Source organism: Salmo salar, chromosome 14 (assembly GCF_965601325.2).
Source record: "Salmo salar chromosome 14, fSalSal1, whole genome shotgun sequence".
Taxonomy (NCBI): domain Eukaryota; kingdom Metazoa; phylum Chordata; class Actinopteri; order Salmoniformes; family Salmonidae; genus Salmo; species Salmo salar.
This window is the reverse complement of record NC_138304.1, coordinates 74654338-74675592: the sequence shown is the minus strand read 5'-3', so window position 1 is coordinate 74675592 and position 21255 is coordinate 74654338. Positions and strand designations below refer to the sequence as shown.

The 21255-nt window shown below is 40.6% G+C and overlaps 2 protein-coding genes across 12 annotated transcripts in view; one reads left to right on the top strand and one right to left on the bottom strand.

The window, feature by feature from the left end:
- The window catches only part of LOC106569872 (semaphorin-4A), a 51744-nt gene extending 47986 nt beyond the window's left edge, over positions 1–3758 (bottom strand). For 3 of the 11 annotated variants that reach the window (XM_014141572.3, XM_045694723.2, XM_014141569.3), the window contains exon 1: positions 2472–2780. The gene's annotated coding sequence lies outside the window, so the exon portion shown is untranslated. Of the gene's footprint in view, positions 1–2471; positions 2782–3242; positions 3311–3490 lie in introns of those variants that run through there. The other 8 variants (XM_014141573.3, XM_045694725.2, XM_014141568.3 and 5 more) reach the window with 5 other exon arrangements.
- Positions 1380–15590, top strand: LOC106569873 (immunoglobulin kappa light chain). Its single transcript, XM_045694727.2, has 9 exons — positions 1380–1603; positions 9149–9321; positions 9857–10177; positions 12336–12656; positions 12787–12885; positions 13566–13596; positions 13681–13721; positions 14109–14152; positions 14895–15590. Exons 2-9 carry the CDS (start codon positions 9246–9248, stop codon positions 14982–14984), a joined length of 1023 nt encoding a protein of 340 aa, XP_045550683.2. The 5' UTR covers positions 1380–1603; positions 9149–9245; the 3' UTR covers positions 14985–15590.
- Positions 15591–21255: the final 5665 nt, after the last annotated feature.

Here is a 21255-nt window from a genome sequence, read left to right as displayed (position 1 = left end):
AAGATCCTCACTCTTCAATAAACAGAGACAAGAAGAACGACACCTTGTCAGACAGGCCACTTCCTGCCTGAAACCTTGTCAGGTTTTTGCCTGCCAAATGAGTTCTGTTATACTCACAGACACCATTCAAACAGTTTTAGAAACTTTGGAGTGTTTTCTATCCATATGTAATAAGTATATGCATATTCTAGTTACTGGGTAGGAGTGGTAACCAGATTAAATCGGGTATGTTTTTTTATCCAGCCGTGAAAATACTGCCCCCTAGCCATAACAGGTTAAAAAATAAAAAGGCCCTCAGGATCGCATGATATTTCTGTGCATTCAAATTGCCATTGATAAAATGCAATTGTGCTGGTTGTTCATAGCTTATGCCCACCGCCACCATTGGGCACTCTGTTCACAACTTTGACATCAGCAAACCGCTCGCAGACACAACGCCATACACGTGGTCTGTGGTTGTGAGGCCAGTTGGACGTTCTGCCAAATTCTCTAAAACGACATTGGAGGCGGCTTATGATAGAGAAATTAACATTAAAATTATCTGGCAACAGCTCAGGTGGACATTCCTGTAGTCAGCATGCCAATTGCATGCTCCCTCAAAACATCTTTGGCATTGTATTGTGTGACAAAACTGCACCTTTTAGAGTTGCCTTTTATTAACCCCCAGCACAAGGTGCACCTGTGTAATGATCATGCTGTTTAATCAGCTTCTTGATATGCCACACCTGTCAGGTGGATGGATTATCTTGACAAAGGAGAAATGCAAACAAATTTCTGCACAAAACTTGACAAATGTGCATTTTGTGAGTATGGAACATTTCTGGGATCTTTTATTTCAGCTCATGAAACATAGGACCAACACTTTACATGTTGCATTTATAGCTAACATTAGGCCCTGTGTTTTTAGCTTGCTAAAATAAATCAATACATAAATAGATACAGTATCCTATTAGCCACGTTATGACTGACTCGTTATCATTGCCTATGCTAGTATGATTGTATTGACATTCCCAGCCTTCGTTACATTCAACCATTTTTGTCCAAAGTATTGAGGCATTAAAACTGAAACAGTGCATCCCGATTGGCTTGAGGCAGCAAACAATGTACCAGGCCAGCTGAGATTTACAACCTGATAGCATCATGTCAGTTCCACTTTAAATCAACAAATACTATAGTCATTTACAAAAAGGTTCATGATACAAGACTGTACATAGCTGACACGTTGCTTGGTGACACGTGTGTGAATGAAGCATACAAAGCCTCTCTTAACTAGACAAACCAGCAGATACCTGCACTTCTGCCCACCACACCCCTTTATCTGCTATCAAACATTACTCATTGACTCATGATACAAAGATCTGAGGGGGAAAAAACACACTTATGAACAATACTGTCAGATGAAAGGGTTGGACAACGACTACGTGCCAGGTTAAAAGCATCAGCAAGCATGTCCTGAGGCGGAAGCAGAGTTCATACAAGATGATTGTGCTGTGCAAGCTTTAGTTTCAAGAGCTGTGGAATTCCTCCTCAAAAGGGCAGAAGCAATTGTTTGTGCCCCTCTGATGCACACTTCAACCATCTATCCGATTTTCCACCTCAGTAGGTAAGAACAAGAAGACCCTCCCTCTCCATAAATACAATAGTCAGTCAATTATGACTTCCTTGCCTTTATATTTGCAGCCAATCATGGCTTTCCCTTGGCATTAGGTCGGCCACAGAATAACAAAAAAGGCATTCAAATCACTTTGTTACAGATGTAGCCTATTCTCGATCTCTGTGCAGCAGTGGAATCAGGGGGTAGACTCACGTTTGAGACCGAGTGTAGACAATCATAACACGTTTCGCCATGTTATGAGTTAGTTTGGAAACGTTGCCAGGAAAACAGACAGGGCAAAGGTTATGTGCCAGTGAACATAGCTGATATTTTCACTGCTGATATTACTCAACACCCACAAACGTTGAACTCCAGAGGGAACGCTGGAAGCAAGTTGCATAACGTTACAATAACAACCAAGTCCAAGAGCATGGAAAACAGTCAATACATTCCACAGCGAGAGTCCGCCACAGGCAGAGGGAAGCACATGGTTTCCTATATTCATCCCAGAAGTGTTGCGTTCTCTACGTATACAGCGGGCAAAAGTCATTCGGAATCATTTGCAAAATACAAGCGTGCATTATCACACATGTGCATCGGTTGTTTTGTTCCGTTTCCAGTTACAAGGCAAATTACAGAAACATGTGCAGGCTCCCATGAGAATGCTGGCTATAACATGGGCTGTTTGCAATCAAAACACTCACTGAAAAAAAAAGGGTGAGCTAGCAAACGTTAGCAGGCTAACGACATCCTCGTTGTGCTGGTTGAAATGTGCAAATTTAAAGTGCATAACTAGCTATATAGCCATATTTAACGTGTTGTGCAAATGAATTGAACAAAAGCTACTAAAATGCCCTACTCGACACAGCTTTCTTACCCACATCTCAAAGTGCAGAGGATTGTGTACCTTCACCGTGTTTGTTTATATTTCCCTCCCGTTGATCTAACCAGAGCGCCCTTGAGTTCAGGTAGACGGTCTGCTTGTTGTAGAAGCCTACCTACGCCACTAAGGTAGCAAGCTCTCTTCTCGCTACGAGCGAAATAAATCGTGCCCACAAGAGGAAAACTCTGACCGTAAACATTTGCTCATGGCGCTCCCAGATGAAAAACGCCTGGCCTGCTTTCTCCCACACAATTGTATTGCCCCTGTTCAGCGAAGTGAACACACACCGTTGATCAACAGATTGCTGTCAGTGGACTGATCTCTAGTGATCAACAGGCGCCATCTACAGGAGGAAAACCGGTTAGACTAACCAACGTTTATATTATCCTCTGTTGCTTTTAACACAATATTGTAGGCTATACGACTTGAGGTCACATCATTACATTTTCCCTTCATTACAATTCATGTTAACACATTTTTTTCAATGCCATTGTCAACTTAAAACCCAGTCTGGCTTTTACTGGCATCAACCACTACTAACTCAACTTCAGCAGAGCATTCTGGCAGACATATTACTTGACTATCCGTTTTTGGAAACAAAACAATGCCGATTATAATATTTGAATAGGTAGGCCTAGCCAAATTGAATTGATCAAAACCTGAAACTAAGATGGCCACTTGATATCTACAAAATGACAGAAAAGCTTCTCATAGCCTAAGCTTTTAATTACAAATCAAACCATTGGGTAGACTTTTCACACATACCTTGCAGGCGAAACCACCTCACAGGTGATACCTGGATGAGTGTTGCCTATAACGTGCAAATAAATTACCTGGGGAAAAAGTTACATATTGTTAAACCATTCATTTGTTTGATATGCTGGATCAGCTTGCTGGGTATAAAACAAACGTTAACCTACATGATGCATAAACCCCAACATCTGCCTGCAACCCTGCGCCTCAGAGCTCATGACAGGTGCGGACATGTACTGTAGATAAAGAATCAGTTTTACCTGGTCATGACTTGATCTTGCTCCCTCCACAGAATTTATCTTCAGTCAATCTCTCTCTGGTCAATTCTCGTTGGGACGGTTTACAGAAGGTCATTAAGGAAATGACAAGAGAAACGCTTATTATAACGGACCGTCATTTTCTTCTCATGTAGTTTAAACCAATTTGCCACCGCAGCCGCTATCTTGGATAGTCAGATGGGCGTTACATGCCTATACCGGCGGCAATTTTGAACTAGGCAGTTTAACAACTGCTCAAACATATCTCGCCCTATCAACGCTGAGAAAACCTCCAATGAAGAATTTCTCAAGGGATAATCGTGAGGACGAAACGGGTTAGGGTAATGGGGGTAACTAGCCCAGACTAAGAACAATGTCTAATTGCTGACACAAAAAAAGCAATGTTTGGAGAAAAGTTGGTATGTGGATAAAGGTCATGTAAATAAATGGCTACAGTATTTTAGTTATTTCATGTTTTAGAGAAGGGGCGTTAAAAAAACAAAAAACAAAAAATACCCATTTTTTTCTTTAGTAAGTAATACTTAAAAGCTAAGTCTAGTTGTCTTATTTTATTATTTTAATAAAATAATTTTAATATTTTAATTATTTTAATAAAATATGGGGGGGAAATGGTGTTGCACGTGTCACCATTAATATCCTGACTATGAGGAGATTTGATGGAAAGTCTCCTCTTTTTTTTTTTTTTTTTTTACTCACCTGCACATTCATTTTCTTGTTCGATATTTGTTGTTCCTTTCCCATACAATCCATTATGTACAATTGCACTAAATAGCATTTGAATAATGCAAGATTTTAGATCCCAGCAGTCTTTAAAATGACATTCAGGAGCAAAAGGTTTTCAATATTTTTTAATTCATTAAAAACAATATTCATTGGAATATAATATTGGAATGGAATATAACATTTAATAACAATAACTTAACTAATTAATTCAGTGTAACATTGATGTGGCAACTCTCTTATGCTCTGCTATTGCACAATTCTAACTTGTACATAGGTAACAAATAAAGCTATCCCAAGTGAAATTGGAGCACAACTCAAGTTAGCATAAACTAGCGCTAACTGGCCTATTCATTGTCTAAATGACAGGTAGAAACCCATTCATAACCATAAAGGGGCCAGTTACCCTCGAGTTGCCCTCAACACACTCATCCAACATATTACTACTTTAGTAAAAATTCATTAAAAATGTTCTCTCTAAACAAATGGATTGTTTATCTCAAGGCTTTCCTACTTGTATATTTAAAAAAAAAAAAAACAATTATAGATCTAACTTCATTGGAATATATCTACAACTTTTTCTAAATTGAAATAAATTTGATCAACTTACCACACGCGTTTTGTTGAAATATCTCCAAAAGTTGTAATGACACAGGACATTTTTGGTTGAGCAAGAGTAGTGTCAGCCAGGGAAAGTGTTGGGGAAATCATTTGGTAATATCTTGTGGTCTTAATGTGAATTACGGGGCGGCTAGCTACCCCCTGAGGGCTAGTTACCCCCTAGTACTATATTATTGACACAATGCTTGCATCGCTTGTTTAGACTGTCCATTATTGGCTCCTTCTTAAACCGGTCTATTTATTGTCATCTAAAGTATTGATCCTGACATTTAGGCTTTATTAGCTCGAGGGGTCCAGTTTTAGCCACAGTTATGTATAGGCTACAACACATGCGTAATTGCTGGTTTTGAACCGAGGTAAATTGTGTTTTATATTGGACATTCGGTGGATATTCGGTTTTCTCTCTCAATAGCTATTGAACTAAGCATGTCATGCCTATGAAGGATGGTATATTCTGAATCAGGGGTGGATGGAGAAAAATCCACGCTTTTGGTGGTGTGTGTGTGTGTGTGGGGGGATGTATGTATGTATGTATGTATATATATATATATAGTGTGTGTGAGTTTCAATCTTCAATAGCTCTTACACAAAGCATGCCATGACTATGATAGTTATATATTCTGAATCAGGGGAGGATGGAGATTTTTTTTGTTGTTGTTCAATAACATTTTTAATAGCATTGTTTTTTGTTGGGGGGGGGGGGGTGTAATTTTCTCCATCTTCCCCTGATTCAGAATATATCATTGTTCTAATCATGGCATGCTTGGTTGAAAAGATATTGACTGAATAGTCACAGAATTTCCAATATACAGTGCATTCGGAAAGTATTCGTACTGCTTCATTTTTTTCGTATTGTGTTACATTATAGCCTTATTCTAAAATTGATTAAATATGTTTTTCTCATCAATCTACACATATTACCCCATAATGACAAAGCAAAAATGGTTTTTTTGAATTTTTTGCACATTTCTTTTTCTTTCAAAAATAAAAAACAGAAATATCTTATTTACAGTACATAAGTATCCAGACCCTTTGCTATGAGACTCGAAATTGAGCTCAGGTGCATCTTGTTTCCATTGATCATCCTTGAGATGTTTCTACAACTTCATTGGAGTCCACCTGTAGTAAATTCAATTGATTGGAAATTATTTGGAAAGGCACACAGCTGTCTATATAAGGTCCTGCAGTTGACAGTGCATGTCAGAGCAAAAACCAAGCCATGAGGTCGAAGGAATTGTCCGTAGAGCTCCGAACAGGATTGTGTCGAGGCAAAGATTTGGGGAAGGGTAGCAAAAACATTCTGCAGCATTGAAGGTCCCCAAAATACAGTGGCCTCCATCATTCTTAAATGGAAGAAGTTTGGACCACCAAGACTTCCTGGAGTTTGCCGCCCGGCCAATCTGAGCAATTGGGGGAGAAGGGCTTTGGTGAGGGAGGTAACCAAGAACCCAATGGTCACCCTGACAGAGCTCCAGAGTTCCTCTGTGGAGATGGGAGAACCTTCCAGAAGGACAACCATCTCTGCAACACTCCACCAATCAGGCCTTTATGGTAGAGTGGCCAGACGGAAGGCACTCCTCAGTAAAAGGCACATGACAGCCCGCTTGGAGTTTGCCAAAAGGCACCTAAAGACTCTCAGACAATGAGAAACAAGATTCTCTGATCTGATGAAAACAACTCTTTGGCCTGAATGACAAGCGTCACGTCTGGAGGAAACCTGGCACCATCCCTACAGTGAAGCCTGGTAGTGGCAGCATCATGCTGTGTGGATGTTTTTCAGCAGCAGGGACTGGGAGACTAGTCAGAATTGAGGGATTGATGAACAGAGCAAAGTACAGAGAGATCCTTGATGAAAACCTGCTCCAGAGCGCTTAGGTCCTCCGACTGTGGCGAAGGTTCACCTTCCAACAGGACAATGACCCTAAGCACATCGCCAAGACAACGCAGGAGTGGTTTCGGGACATGTCTCTGAATGTCCTTGTGGCCCAGCCAGAGCCCGGACTTGAACATCTCCGGAGAGACCTGAAAATAGCTGTGTAGCAACGATCCCCATCCAACCTGACAGAGCTTGAGAGGATCTGTGGAGAATCATGGGAGAAACTCCCCAAATACAGGTGGGAAAATAAGATTTTAGACTCAGCAGCTACCTCGGAACAGCCCTTTGTGTGGATGGCAATGTTACAAACTTTTGCAGGTCTTTGCACCTTTTCCAAATATGCAAAATCGAGGGGTAAGTGTATTGACAGCTCCTGCAGATATTGGTCCATAGCCTACACTTTATCTGACATGGTAAATAAACGGTACATGTTGCCATAACACATTATTCAATAGGCCCGCAAATCCAAGCAATTGTTACAATCTAAAAGTAAATACCTACAAGTAAATACCCTGTTATTAATGTAGCTAAGTAGGCTGTTGATTTATACGTTTATAATTTGTCTTTGATAGGATATAAGCCATGGTAGTGTCTTCCGACTGTCTGCGACTCGAGAGACAAGGTAAATGGTGGCCTAACCACCGTGCGTAAATGTTTAGCAAAAGAGGGCGCGCGGGCATTGGCATTTGAACGCGCTTGTTTGTGCCAATTGTGCGTCTATAATGCATTAGATCAATACACCAGGCTGTATCACAACCAGCTGTGATTTGGAGTACCATAGGGCAGCGTACAATTGGCCCAGCGTCATTGTAAATAAGAATTTGTTCTTAACTGACTTGCCTAGTTAAATAAACGTAAAAAACATGTATTTTTAAATAGATTGAAATATCTTCAAGTTCACCCCCAATCATTGTAAGTCCAAATGTTTTTTATTTTAATCTAGAAGCATCTATGTGAATGTTATGGGGAAATTATTGGAGTTCACAGTTCAGCATCAGTTTTAGTTTATTCATTCGACCATTAAAAAACCCCACAAAAAACAAGCACACAGTCTGGGACTTATTTCCATTGTGGTCCTCTTGATCATTCATTCATCCGTCAAACACTGCATTAAAGACTTGATGCAAAATATTAACTCTTGACAGCCACAAACTCATAGCATAGTTGTGTTGTAAATGCTGATATTTTCCACCAAGACTGAGAACGTTTTCTTTACGCATGACTGGAGCATCAGCGCATTTAGCTCCATCGCCATGCAGTCTTTGACTTTACAGTGAAGACAAAATTCTCCGTTAGACATATTTTCAGTTTTACTTAGGTCATTTCAATTAATCTCTTTTGTTTTAGCCTAAACATTTTATTGTAATTGAATCAAACTCCTTTGGCGATTTCCGGACATATGTTCAGACTGACATGTTCAGCAATGCAAGCATTGTCATGCACACTATCTCAGAGTTTCCATGAGCATGGTGGTCTAGAAACCACAATGGTAAACAGGTAGTTTGTGTAGGCGCCGAGTCAAGCAATTTTTCCTCGCTCGGTTGCAACGTCGCTTGCGCCCTTTGTGGTTAGATCAAGGCAAGCAACGTTAGAAATAAATGGCAGGAGTTCACGAACGTAAGCATAAACACGGCTGAATATATTGTCACTCTGGCCATTCGATCTGTATGTAGCTCTTCGTTTTTTTAAATGATCGGCAAGGCCTATCCAATACAATGTTGTTTTTCCCCACTTGATTATGAACTATAGCCGAATTATTGTGTTCATATTAAACATTGCAACTGTTGTTTTGTTATATAAGACAAAACTAAGCATTATGAAGCACGTAACTTTCTATTTGAATGTAGGCTATCTAATGTTTCTCTTAAACTTTTTTTGTTCTACTTTTGTTTTTATTCCCGCCTGGAAATAAAACAGCCTGTAATGCACGTTTGTAAATGGGATTTGGCTTGGAATCATCATTAGTTGCATGCAGAGCCATGAGTAAAGATAATTATAGTAAGTTCAGATAATTAGGCAATGTTAACTATTATAATAACTGTAATATTATTATGTAACAATACTATATTGGCATACAGGCCTCTGACCTAACGTTTTTAGTGATGCATTGTTTAAAAACGAGGATTATTGATAAGATAAAATATAATAATGAGGAAATAGCCTAATATTAATATTGAATTAAGACCATGTCAAATAAAATTCACAAAAAGTAGTTTCGGCCTATACTACTTTACAGAACACTAGGCCTATAATATGTTCTTAGAGTGAGGGAAAAAAAGCTAGGTCGGTGCAATCTTCTCAATCTTCTCGCATTCATTCGAAAAACATGTTTTGTTGTTGTCTTTGCTGGAATCTGACCTAACTTTTCTTGCTCACAGTTTGAGTTATAACGCAGGACTTTTCATGTGTTCATTTCCTGTAAGATGTTGTCACGGCGGTCTCGCTTTTTGAGATGTAGGCTCGGCCTAGGGGCAAGACATCTTCATCTCCTAAAGGTTGCTCAACGGACTCAAAGAGACGATGCCCTTCAAATTTAGTGAAACTAAAATGCCAGGCCCCCTGCTACTTCTGCTGTGCTGGAGCTATGTCTTGAAAGGCAAGTATGACACTATATTCTGCACACGTTGACAATGTGTCGATAATTAATTTAGAAAAGGTACATTCAGCTAGGCTAACGCTAACTCATGATGACAGTGAGGGCTTTAGACTGTTTCATCATTACTCTGAATAGTCCTACATTCATTTATTTCAAGAAATATCCACAGTATTCTAGTCTGCCTACGTTGTAAGTTTTTCATGAACTTACGTGTATGTGAGATGAAACAGTGATCTGAAATACAGTATGACATTAAAACTATAACCTGGTTATAATGTAGTTTTGTTCATGTTATAATCAAGCAATTTCAAGATAATTAACATCTTAGGTTAGACAAAGCAGACGTATAAGATTCAATTTCGAAATATTTTTACAAGTTGACAGTGATTTAAGCTTTTTTTCTCTGTTCTGTATCCATGCTTGGTATATTCATGAAAAAAAAGTTAACAAAGGTTATGAAAACGTACCAAACATGCTAAACAGTAATTAGATGAAATATATGTTATATTCTTGTTATTCCTAATTCTGTTTTTAGCTACACAAGCATCAGTTATAAACCAGACACCTGGAGTGGTGATGGTGAAAGCTGGTGATCCAGTGACCTTGAATTGCCATGTGAGTGAGATTCTCACCTACTGCTTCTCTGTGAGTTGGATAAAAGTGGACCCCAGGACCGGAACACACATGAGTACACATTTAAAGGTTGATAACATTTCAAAGGAACAGGAACAGGACAACCTATGTTCTGTTACAATCACCAGTGCAAAAGTGAGCGACTCTGGCATGTACTACTGTTTGGCTGTTCACTCCAGAATGGTGTACTCTGGCAATGGTTCTAAGGTTATTATTTTGACAGGTAATTTAATGTCTTGTATGTTCATATTTATTCACAAAGTTTACTAAATTAGAAAAATATCTTGTGCTAAAAAACTAAAATGTATATAATGACATAAACCTTTAAAAAATAAACACAAAACTGAATGTTAAATCTAAATGAAACAATATATATATAGCACCAGACAAAAGTTTAGACACCTACTCTTTCCAGGGTTTTTCTTTATTTTGTGAAGATATCAAAACTATGAAGTAACACATATGGAATCATATATTAACCAAAAAAGTGTTAAACAAATCAAAATATATATTTGAGATATTTCAAAGTAGCCACCCTTTGCCTTGATGACAGCTTTGCACACTCTTGGAATTCTCTCAACCAGCTTAATGAGGTAGTCACCTGGAATGCATTGCAATTAACAGGTGTGCCTTGTTAAAAGTTCAGTTGTGGAATTTCTTAACTTAATGTGTTTGAGCCAATCAGTTGTTTTGTGACAAGGTAGGGGTGGTATACAGAAGATAGCCCTATTTGGTGAAAGACCAAGTCCATATTATGGCAAGAACAGCTCAAATAAGCAAACAGAAACGACAGTCCATCATTACTTTAAGACATGAACTTTGAAAGTTTCTTCAAGTGCAGTCACAAAAACCATCAAGCGCTATGATGAAGCTGTCTGTCATGAGGACCGCCACAGGAAATGAAGACCCAGAGTAACCTCTGCTGCAGAGGATAACTTCATTAGAGTTAACTGTACCTTAGATTGCAGCCCAAATAAATGCTTTGCAGAGTTCAAGGAACAGACCCATCTCAACATCAATTGTTCAGAGGAGACTGCGTGAATCAGCGATACGCCATCCCATCTGGTTAGCTTCATTTGTTTTTCAACAGGACAATGACCCAAAACACACCTCCAGGCTGCGTAAGTGCTATTTGACCAAGACGGTGCTGCATCAGATGACCTGGCCTCCACAATCACCTGCCCTCAACCCAATTGAGATTGTTTGGGATGAGTTGGACTGCAGAGTAAAGGAAAAGCATCCAATAAGTGCTCAGCATGTGTGGGAACTCCTTCAAGACTGTTGGAGAAGCATTCCTCATGAAACTAGTTGAGAGATGCCAAGAGTGTACAAAGCTGTCATCAAGGCAAAGGGTGGCTACTTTGAAGAATTTCAAATATAAAATATATTTTGATTTAACATATATATATATATATCAGTTTTTCACATTTCCTGACATTTAATCCTAGTAAAAATTGCCTGTCTTAGGTCAGTTAGGATCACCACTTTATTTTAAGAATGTGGAATGTCAGAATAATAGTTGAGTGATTTTATTTCAGCTTTTTTCTTTCATCACATTCCCAGTGGGTCAGAAGTTTACATACACTCAGTTAGTATTTGATAGCATTGCCTTTAAATTGTTTAACTTGGGTGAAACGTTTCGGGTAGCCTTCCACAAGCTTCCCACTCCTCTTTCTATTCTGGTTAGCGCCAGTTTGCGCTGTTCTGTGAAGGGACTAATTCACAGCGTTGTACGAAATCTTCAGTTTCTTGGCAATTTCTCGCGGGGAATAGTCTTCATTTCTCAGAACAAGAATAGACTGACGAGTTTCAGAAGAAAGTACTTTGTTTCTGGGCATTTTGAGCTGTAATCAAACCCACAAATGCTGATGCTCCAGATACTCAACTAGTCTAAAGAAGGCCAATTTTATTGCTGCTTTAAACAGCACAACAGTTTTCAACTGTGCTAACATAATTGCAAAAGTGTTTTCTATTGATCAATTAGCCTTTTTAAAATGAGAAACTTTCATTAGCTAACACAACGTGCCATTGGAACACAGGAGTGATGGTTGCTGATAATGGGCCTCTATTCGCCTATGTAGATTTTTCCATTAAAAATCAGCCATTTCCAGCTACATTAGTCATTTACAAAATTAACAATGTCTACACTGTATTTCTGATCAATTTGATGTTATTTTAATGGACAAAACATGTGCTTTTCTTTTAAAAACAAGGACATTTCTAAGTGACCACAAGCCTTTGAACAGTAGTGAATATTCTTTTATCCTAAATCCAGTCATTGTTTTTGATTTTATTTTAAATAACCAGTTTACCATGAGGAAAACCAAGTTGGTAATTGTTAATAATATAATTGTTTAAAAGGATGACCATTTTGTCCTTAGAGAGAGAAAGGGAAGGGAACAGCACTAAAGCTCCAACCATCCAAATCGTCTCTTCGCCAGAGGTTGACAGCTTCTTCATCCCTCTGCTGTGTTTGGTGTTGGAAGTGGTCCCGTCTCAGGTCCGTGTGTTCTGGCTCATAGACGGGAGAGAAGAGAGTGGACTCACTGACTCCACCTGGACAGACAACAGTGATTCAGCCACAGAGTTCACTAGGAACCAGATTCTTGTCCAGGCAGAGGAGTGGGACAGACGAGCAGAGTTTACATGTGTGGTGGAGTTTGAGGGGCAAAATATCACCAAAACACTGCTGCAGCACAATGGTAATTGCATTAGACCGAGATTTACTAAGCGTTTGCACCTGTTCTTTCAGTAAGGGATTTAACACTGAAAACAAAGATAAAACTTGAAAATATCTTTATTTAGACTTCTTTGTCTTTATTTTCACCATAGATTCCAATGCCATGTGCACAATGCTGATGTATGGGGCCTCTGCAGCTGCTCTCCTCACCATAATAGTTGCTGTCACTATCGCTGTGTGTCTGCACCGTGGTAAGATCAAATCAATGAATATTGGGCCAATACTGTATAACAAACACCAAATGATCTTGTGCAAGACAATTTATACCATTGTACTCAGCAAAGGATGTTATGACCATTGTAATTTAGGGGACACACGCCCCATCAATTGGTACATTTGCAGGATATAAATGTACAAGATGTAGTCTTTTTTATAACTTACTAGTGCCCACTGAAAAACACTAAGGGCATGTTGTAATTCCTATGATCATGGGTAGTCGTGTAGGTAAGACAGTTCAGTGGTCAGACCTATATGGTTTGTTTTGTTACACCATACAATAGGTGGCTAAACATGGGAGTCAAGATTTTATTCCATCAGGCCATTTTCTGAGCAAATGGAATAAAAACGGATTTCGTAGGTCTATATTTTCTCATTCACAGGAATGTTGAGAATTAAAATCTGTTGATAATTCTTGACTTTGTTCCTCTTTCCCCTCTTTCACACAAGTCAGGCTCTCTGTAGTGGTTCTAGTGACCTTTATGGCAAGTGTCTGCTACATTTAGACAGTTCTTTTGCAGTCTACTCCACCTGCTTTTGAGATCAGAGAGTGAATATTAACAAATGGCCATGGACAAAGAACATTATCAGTGAATCATGAGGCTTTCTTCAACCTGGATATTAAGTGTGTTAATTCTATTGTTTTTTCCTATAGGGCATCCTGTGGTTATTGATGCAGATACAAGGTTTGAGTCTGACATTCAATCCAAAATTGGATTATAGAAAAGCCTGTGATTGCTAGAGTGTGAAACCCTCTGTTTTAATTTCAGACAAAGAGGCATGGGCACTGAGAACAGACAGGATCAGTCTGGTAATTATTATCATTTAATTTTAGGATTGGTACAACACAACAGCCGACTACTTTAGAAGGATTTTAAGATGGCTTTTATCAACTTGGAGGAAATTAGTGGCGGAAATGTTTTAGCGTTTTCATTATCTTTTTAACTCTTCAGTTGAAATAGATTGAATGAATGAGCTTTAATTAAATATTATTTGTTCCCTAAATTGCTCAAAATAAATCGTAGAGAAACACATTGTGTACCATTGTAGCACTTTGAGACACCCTTAGTTTTCACTGCATCTCTTGATGGAGTATGCAGGGTTGGTTGATTGAAGGATTCCAAGTCTTTTTGAAGTTGTCTGTTGGGGGATGTCATGTCTGCATTGGTGTTTATGTTCTGAGTTGTGACGTTTGCAGGGAGACGTGGAGAAGCAAGAAGGGCAGTCAGATCATCTGTCTCGGTAAGTAGCTGTTGTATTTGGGTTAAACTATCATTTTTGCTCGTGCTAAATGTTTTTTATGTTGCATGATTTTATAATCCATTGCCATGCTATCAGATTTTCTAACATTGTGAAGGTGGTGGAACTCATTTTCTATCTCCATTTCGGCCCAATTTAACTCTTGGGGCCGGTTTACTGGGAATAGATTAAGCCAATAGTCATTGACTAAAAAAACATTTGATATGGACATTTTCCATTGAACATGGTTTTTAGTTTATATTTAATTATTTTATCGGGAAACGGCCCCATAGTGTATTCATGTTGACAAAACACGAATGTTATGATCCGAACATACTGCGCTGAAATGTCTCGTACTGGTGTATTACTTGTTAAGTCTAGTGGAATTACAGTACTTATAGGTGATATACCTGGTTGTGTAAATACACATTGACATTTGTACATGGATTATATTTGTAAACAAACTCAAATGAATTGAGGCTAAACCTACCTTCACCCTAGAATGATTGTTTTAGATTACTCAGTTATCTCCATTGTGAATGTATTGATTGACTGATGTAATATCACGTCCATAGTATGAATAGTCACATATGAGAGCCTGGTTTACATTTGCAGTATTGCTGCCCCAATTCAGTCCACATAAAGTATTAAAGCAGTTTTGTATACTTGAATATAAAGCAACAACTATACTGTACCTATTTCTGAACCCTTGAGAATTAACTCCCTGGTGTTGATCGTTCCACAGGAGGTCCAGTATGCGACTTTGGACCATATCAATTTTGGGAGACGCACAAATACAGTTCTCCAATCAGATTTTGACAAAGAAATTACATAAAGGTTCCAGGTATTCTTTCATGATCTAGATGCTTATAAAGTTCCACTGAAAACATTTTGAGATTATTACATATGTATTTGTGTACAAAGAAAGAGCCAGTGTCCGCAATTGCAAAGTGCCCAGAGCCAACGATGCGGCACAGAGCTCTTTCTTTTATACTGGAATTCAACTGTGGAATAGACTCCCATTCGTCATTAAGCTGTCCCAGTCCAGAAAGGTTTTCAGAGGTCAGGTTAGAGCCCTTCTGTCAGAAAAAGTCTACAGGTCTAAATAGGAAAATTACTGAAATATTCTTGAATTTCTTTTGATTGTGAATTTGTTATGGTGTAGGCTTGTTAGCGACTTATCATCAACCCATGTCACAGGAGGTTGGTGGCACCTTAATTGGGGAGGATGGGCTCGTACTATTGGCTGGAGTGGAATAGTATCAAATACATCAAACACATGGATTGATGCCATTCCATTTGCTCCGTTCCAGACAATATTATCAGCCGTTCTCCCCTCAGCAGCCTCCACTGGCCCATGTATTTCCATGTCTTTTCTTGTGTTGTGTCCTGTTTTTGTCCTACACAGAAGACCACATTGGAAATAAATGTTCTTACACTATTGTGTGTCATCCTCTGGGATTCTTTGTACTTTTAAAACGAAGAGTTTTATTATCCAAAATCAAATCAATCAATCAATATGGCTTGTAAATGAATGCTTTTGTTTTTCTTTGATTTCATTTTATTACCTCTTATCTAATTTATCATTTCCCTGGAACTATGAGTGCCAACCAGGCCTCTGTTTTTGACAGATATCTAAAACATATGTTTAAAAACTTTGCTTGAATGCAAAAAAAATATGATAAAATTCTCAAAGCACTTTGACAAACTGTACGTCTTATTTCTCTGAGCAAAATGAACAGGCTCACTGTTTTTGGAACATGAGTTGTTTGATCCTGCACAGACTGCAGATTGTGTAACATGAGAAAGTGTCACAGGTAACAGGTGTAGGACTGTAGCCTTGGGAACAGAAGCTGACCACAGACCACAGTAGTTTAAGCTTTAGCTGCCTCTCGCTCTCTCTCTCTCTCTCTGCGAGGTGTGGTATTCTGAGCATGATATGCTTTTGGACAGACACCACTTTGATAAAATCCATGCTTCACTTATAACAAACCACTAGCAGATTCTATATGCAGGCTTTTTCACCCAATAGCGCATTATGCTAGAAAACCTTTTTACTTTTGTGATATGCTATCAGCTCCCATCCTATCACCTAACCTCAGCAGCTTTCACGATATGAATGAAACTCAGACAATAGATGGAATGTGCTGTTATTATTGTAACAGTTCATTTTCTACAACAACATTATTTTAAAGGATTGGAAAATGGTTATGCTCCCACTTAGTTCTGAATGGGAAATAAAGCACCCTGGCTGATGAGTGACAAGGATGTGTATTCCATCCAATTCACACAGGATTTAATAAAAGGTTTAGTAGGTTTCAATGAAGTGTAGCTGGATTCAGTCATGGTGAAATCAAGTAAGTAATGGCAAGACAGAACAAAAGTATTACAATGAAATGTTAATGTACTCTTAATACAAAGGACAGTAGTCATTTTGTGTAAGTATAAAACCCCACAGTTATACACTTCTACAGTATGATACAACATGAGGCAATGTAGACTTATCACAGAAATAATCATTTTGTAAAATATGACGGCTACTTTTTAAAACGTTGATACAGATAACTTGGTTAACGGAGTTTCCTACCTAATGTGTTTGAATAGTTAACTCCAGCCTACCTGATGTTTGAATAGTAAAAACAACTACAGACTATCTGAGTGACAGGACAGGTAGATTTATAGTAAACACTCACATCTACTGGATGTTTGGAGACAGTGACACAAGATGACTGCCACTAGATGAGAAAGAGGAACATTTCATCGTGACAGTACTTGAAGGATAGATAGCACTTTATGGAAGCACTAGGCTCCTCTAACATATTATATGTGTTATGCATATTGCATAAAATGTAATGAAATCAAAAAGTTAATAAGTAAGAAAATTAGTCAAACTAAAATATCCTATAGCCTTTCAAAACCCAGTTGGCCAGCCGTAAGAGAGAAAATGTACTACATACTTAACATCTTCCTAGTTGGTATGAAGCACTCCAATTCTCTCAAAGCACTTTTATTCTGAATTTGGTTTACTGCAGTTTTCACAATGAAAGCCCTCCTCCTTTTCTTTAGTTTGTGGATTTTCTGTTGCTTTTCTCAAGCTAGCCTAAAGAAGAAACTGAAATTGTTGCATGTTGCGTTTATATTTTTGTTCAGTGTAGTTACACGTGTGCGTGAATGATAGTCAAAAGTAAAAACTAAAGAAAAATGTAAAAACAAAAAATCTAACTGAAAGCGCTATCTGTGTTCATTAAAGATTTTACTGAGTTACAGTTCATATGTATAAGGAAATCAGTCAATTGAAATAATTTCATTAGGCCCTAACCTATGGATTTCACATGAGTGGAAATACAGATATGCATCTGTTGGTCATAGATACGTTATGGATTAGAAAACCATTCAGTATCTGACGTGACCACCATTTACCTCATGCAACGCGACACATCTCCTTCGCATAGAGTTGATCTGTAGAATGTTGTCCCACTTCAATGGTTGTGCGAAGTTGCTGAATATTGGCGGGAACTGAAACATGCTGTCATACACGTTGATCCAGAGCATCCCAAACATGCTCAATGGGTGACATGGTGAGTATTCAGGCCATGGGGACATTTTCAGCTTCCAGAAATTGTGTACAAATCCTTGCAAGAAGTTGCCATGCAATATCATGCTGAAACATGAGATGATGGCGGCGGATGAATGGCATGACAATGGGCCTCAGGATCTCGTCACGCTATCTCTGTGCATTCAAACAGCCATCGATAAAATTAAAATGTGTTCATTGTTCGTAGCTTATGGCTGCTCATACCATAACCCCACTGCCACCATGGGTCACTCTGTTCAAAATGTTGACATCAACAAACCGCTCACCCACACAACGCCATCTGCTCGGTACAGTTGAAACCAGGATTCATCTGTAAAGAGCACACTTCTCCAGCGTGCAAGTGGCCATCGAAGCTGAGCATTTGCCCACTAACTGCCAAACTGCAGTTAGGTCAAGACCCTGGTGAGGACGACGAACACGCAGATGAGCTTCCCTGAGATGGTTTCTGTCAGTTTGTGCAGAAATTCTTCAGTTGTGCAAACCCACAGTTTCATCGGCTGTCTGGGTGGCTGGATTCAGATGTAGAGGTCCTGGGCTGGCATGGTTACACGTGGTCTGCGGTTGTGAAACCAGTTGAAAGTACTGCCAAATTCTCTAAAACAACGTTGAAGGTGGCTTATGGTAGAGAAGTGAACATTAAATTCTCTGTCAACACCTCAGGTGGACATTCCTGCAGTCAGCATGACAAAATGCACGCTCCGTCAAAACTTTAGACATCTGTAGCATTGTATTGTGTGCACATTTTAGAGTGGCCAGCACAAGGTGCACCTGTGTCATGATCCCACTGTTTTATTAGCTTCTTGATACCCCACACCTGTCAGGTGGATGGATTATCTTGGCAAATGAGAAATGCTCACTAGCAGAGATGTAAACAAATTTGTGCAAAACATTTGAGAGAAATTAGCTTTTCGTGCATTTGGAACATTTCTGATCTTTTATTTCAACTCATGAAACATGGGACCAACCCATTACATGCTTAATGAATGTTTAATGAACTACAATATCATACAAAAACACATTTTACCTGAATTGTTGCTCTTGCCTGATAGTTGTGCCCATGCAGTCAGTGTAATGAGAAGAAGAAGAGCGGAGACAATTCCCAGCACCCTGTAGAGACTCACTATGGTGTAACTCAGTGGAGAAGTCTGACAGGACACACAATAACATCTCATCAAATGGAATGGTACAGTTTAATACAAAACGTTTTTCAATATCTTCATATTCACTGAATTTGTCAATTTAATAGACTACTTACTACATGAACATACTGTCAATATTATTACAGTAGTACAAACTATGATATTAAGGGAAGAGGAGTTCCCATTTTGTTGCAGGGTTTTGGTGAAGGAAATAAAAATGGTTTTAGATCATTTGGAAACAGATTTATAATTATATATAAAAAAAATTACAAATACATGCCTGTGTGTCACGGTTGTCGTAGGAATGAGCAGACCAAAGTGCAGCGTGTGTGTCGTTCCACATTTTATTTATACTGTGAAACTATGCAGTACATAGTAAATAAACTGAATACACAAAACAACAAACCGTGACGCAGAGGTGAAACATACACTACTCAAAATGAATCTCCCACAAACCCAGGTGGGACAAACCCCAACTAAAATATGATCTCCAATTAGAGACAACGATGACCAGCTGCCTCTAATTGGAGATCATCTCAAACAAAGCCCAACATAGAAATACAAAAACTAGAACAACCCAACATAGAACAATTAAACTAGAAAACCCCTGTCACTCCCTGACCTACTCTACCATAGAAAATAACAGCTTACCATGGTCAGGACGTGACAGTACCCCCCCAGAGGTGCAGACTCCGAATGCAACTAAAAAAAAATAATTAAAAAGGGAGGGTAGGGAGGGTAACAAGTGTCTATGGCGGCTCTGGTGCAGTACACAGAACCTTATCATCCAGCGAATCCTCCAGTAGAGGAGGCGGCTCTGGTTCAGGGCGTAACCCCCGCTCCGCCCGCTGATCCCTCTGCTTTTGTATCACTGGAGGTTCTGAACTGCAGACCGCCGCTGGAGGTTCTGGACTGCAGACCGCCGCTGGAGGTTCTGGACTGCAGACCGCCGCTGGAGGTTCTGGACTGCAGACCGCGGCTGAAGACTCCGGACTGCAGACTGCCGCTGAAGAATCAGGACTGCAGAACGTCGCTGGAGGCTCCGGACTAGAGAACGTCGCTGGAGGCTCCGGACTTGAGAACGTCGCTGGAGGATCCGGACTAGAGAACGTCGCTGGAGGCTCCGGACTAGAGAACGTCTCAGGAGGTTCCGGACTGTAGGCCGTCTCAGGAGGTTCCGGACTGTCGGCCGTCTCAGGAGGTTCCGGACTGTCGGCCATCTCAGGAGGTTCCGGACTGTCGGCCGTCTCAGGAGGTTCCGGACTGTAGGCCGTCTCAGGAGGTTCCGGACTGTAGGCCGTCTCAGGAGGTTCCGGACTGTAGGCCGTCTCAGGAGGTTCCGGACTGTCGGCCGTCTCAGGAGGTTCCGGACTGTAGGCCGTCTCAGGAGGTTCCGGACTGTAGGCCGTCTCAGGAGGTTCCGGACTGTAGGCCGTCTCAGGAGGTTCCGGACTGTAGGCCGTCTCAGGAGGTTCCGGACTGGGAACTGTCGCCGGAAGCTCTGGACTGGGAATGCGCACTGGAGGCCTGATGCGTGGGGCTGGCACAGGTGGCGCCAGACTATTAACACGCACCTCAAGGCGAGTGCGGGGAGCAGGAACAGGACCCCCGGGACTGGGCAGGAGCACTGGAGGACTGATACGTGGGGCTGGCACAGGTGGCGCCAGACTGGTAACATGCACCTCAGGGCAAGTGCGAGGAGCAGGCACAGGGCGTACCAGGCTGGATAGACTCACTGGAGGCCAGGTACGTGGGGCAGACACAGGATATACTGGGCCGTGGAGGCGCACCGGAGGTCTCGAGCATATAGCTGGCACAACCCGTCCTGGCTGGATGCTTACTTTCGCCCGGAAAACGCGGGGAGCTGGCACAGGACGAACTGGGCTGTGAATATGCACTGGCGACACAGTGCGCAGAGCCGGCGCAGGATATCCTGGGCCGAGAAGGCGAACTGGAGACCAGGAGCGCTGAGCTGGCACCACCCTTCCTGGCTGAATGCTCAACCTAGCTCGGCAAATGCGGGGCGCGGCCACAGATCGCACCGGACTGTGAATGCGCACTGGTGACACAGTGCGCATCGTCGCATAACACGGTGCTTGCTTCTTCACTCGCTCCCCACGGTAAGCACGGGGAGTTGGCTCAGGTCTCCACCTTGACTCTGCCAATCTCCCCGTGTGCCCCCCCCAAAACATTTTTTTGGGGTGCCTCTTCTGCTTCCGTTGTTCCCGTGCTAGTTCCTCGTCTCGTTGCCGCTCTGCTCTCGCTGCCTCCACCTGTTCCCATGGGAGGCGATGCCATCCAACCTGGATTTCCTCCCACGTCCAGGATCCCTTGCCATCCAGAATGTCCTCCCAGGTCCATGTCTCCTGACC

Excerpts from the sequence above, each read along its gene's own strand:
- LOC106569873 (XM_045694727.2), top strand. The coding sequence starts at position 9,246 with ATGCCCTTCAAATTTAGTGAAACTAAAATGCCAGGCCCCCTGCTACTT. Across the intron at positions 9,322-9,856 it reads CTGGAGCTATGTCTTGAAAG|CTACACAAGCATCAGTTATA; the intron begins GCAAGTATGACA and ends TTCTGTTTTTAG. Across the intron at positions 10,178-12,335 it reads TAAGGTTATTATTTTGACAG|AGAGAGAAAGGGAAGGGAAC; the intron begins GTAATTTAATGT and ends TTTTGTCCTTAG.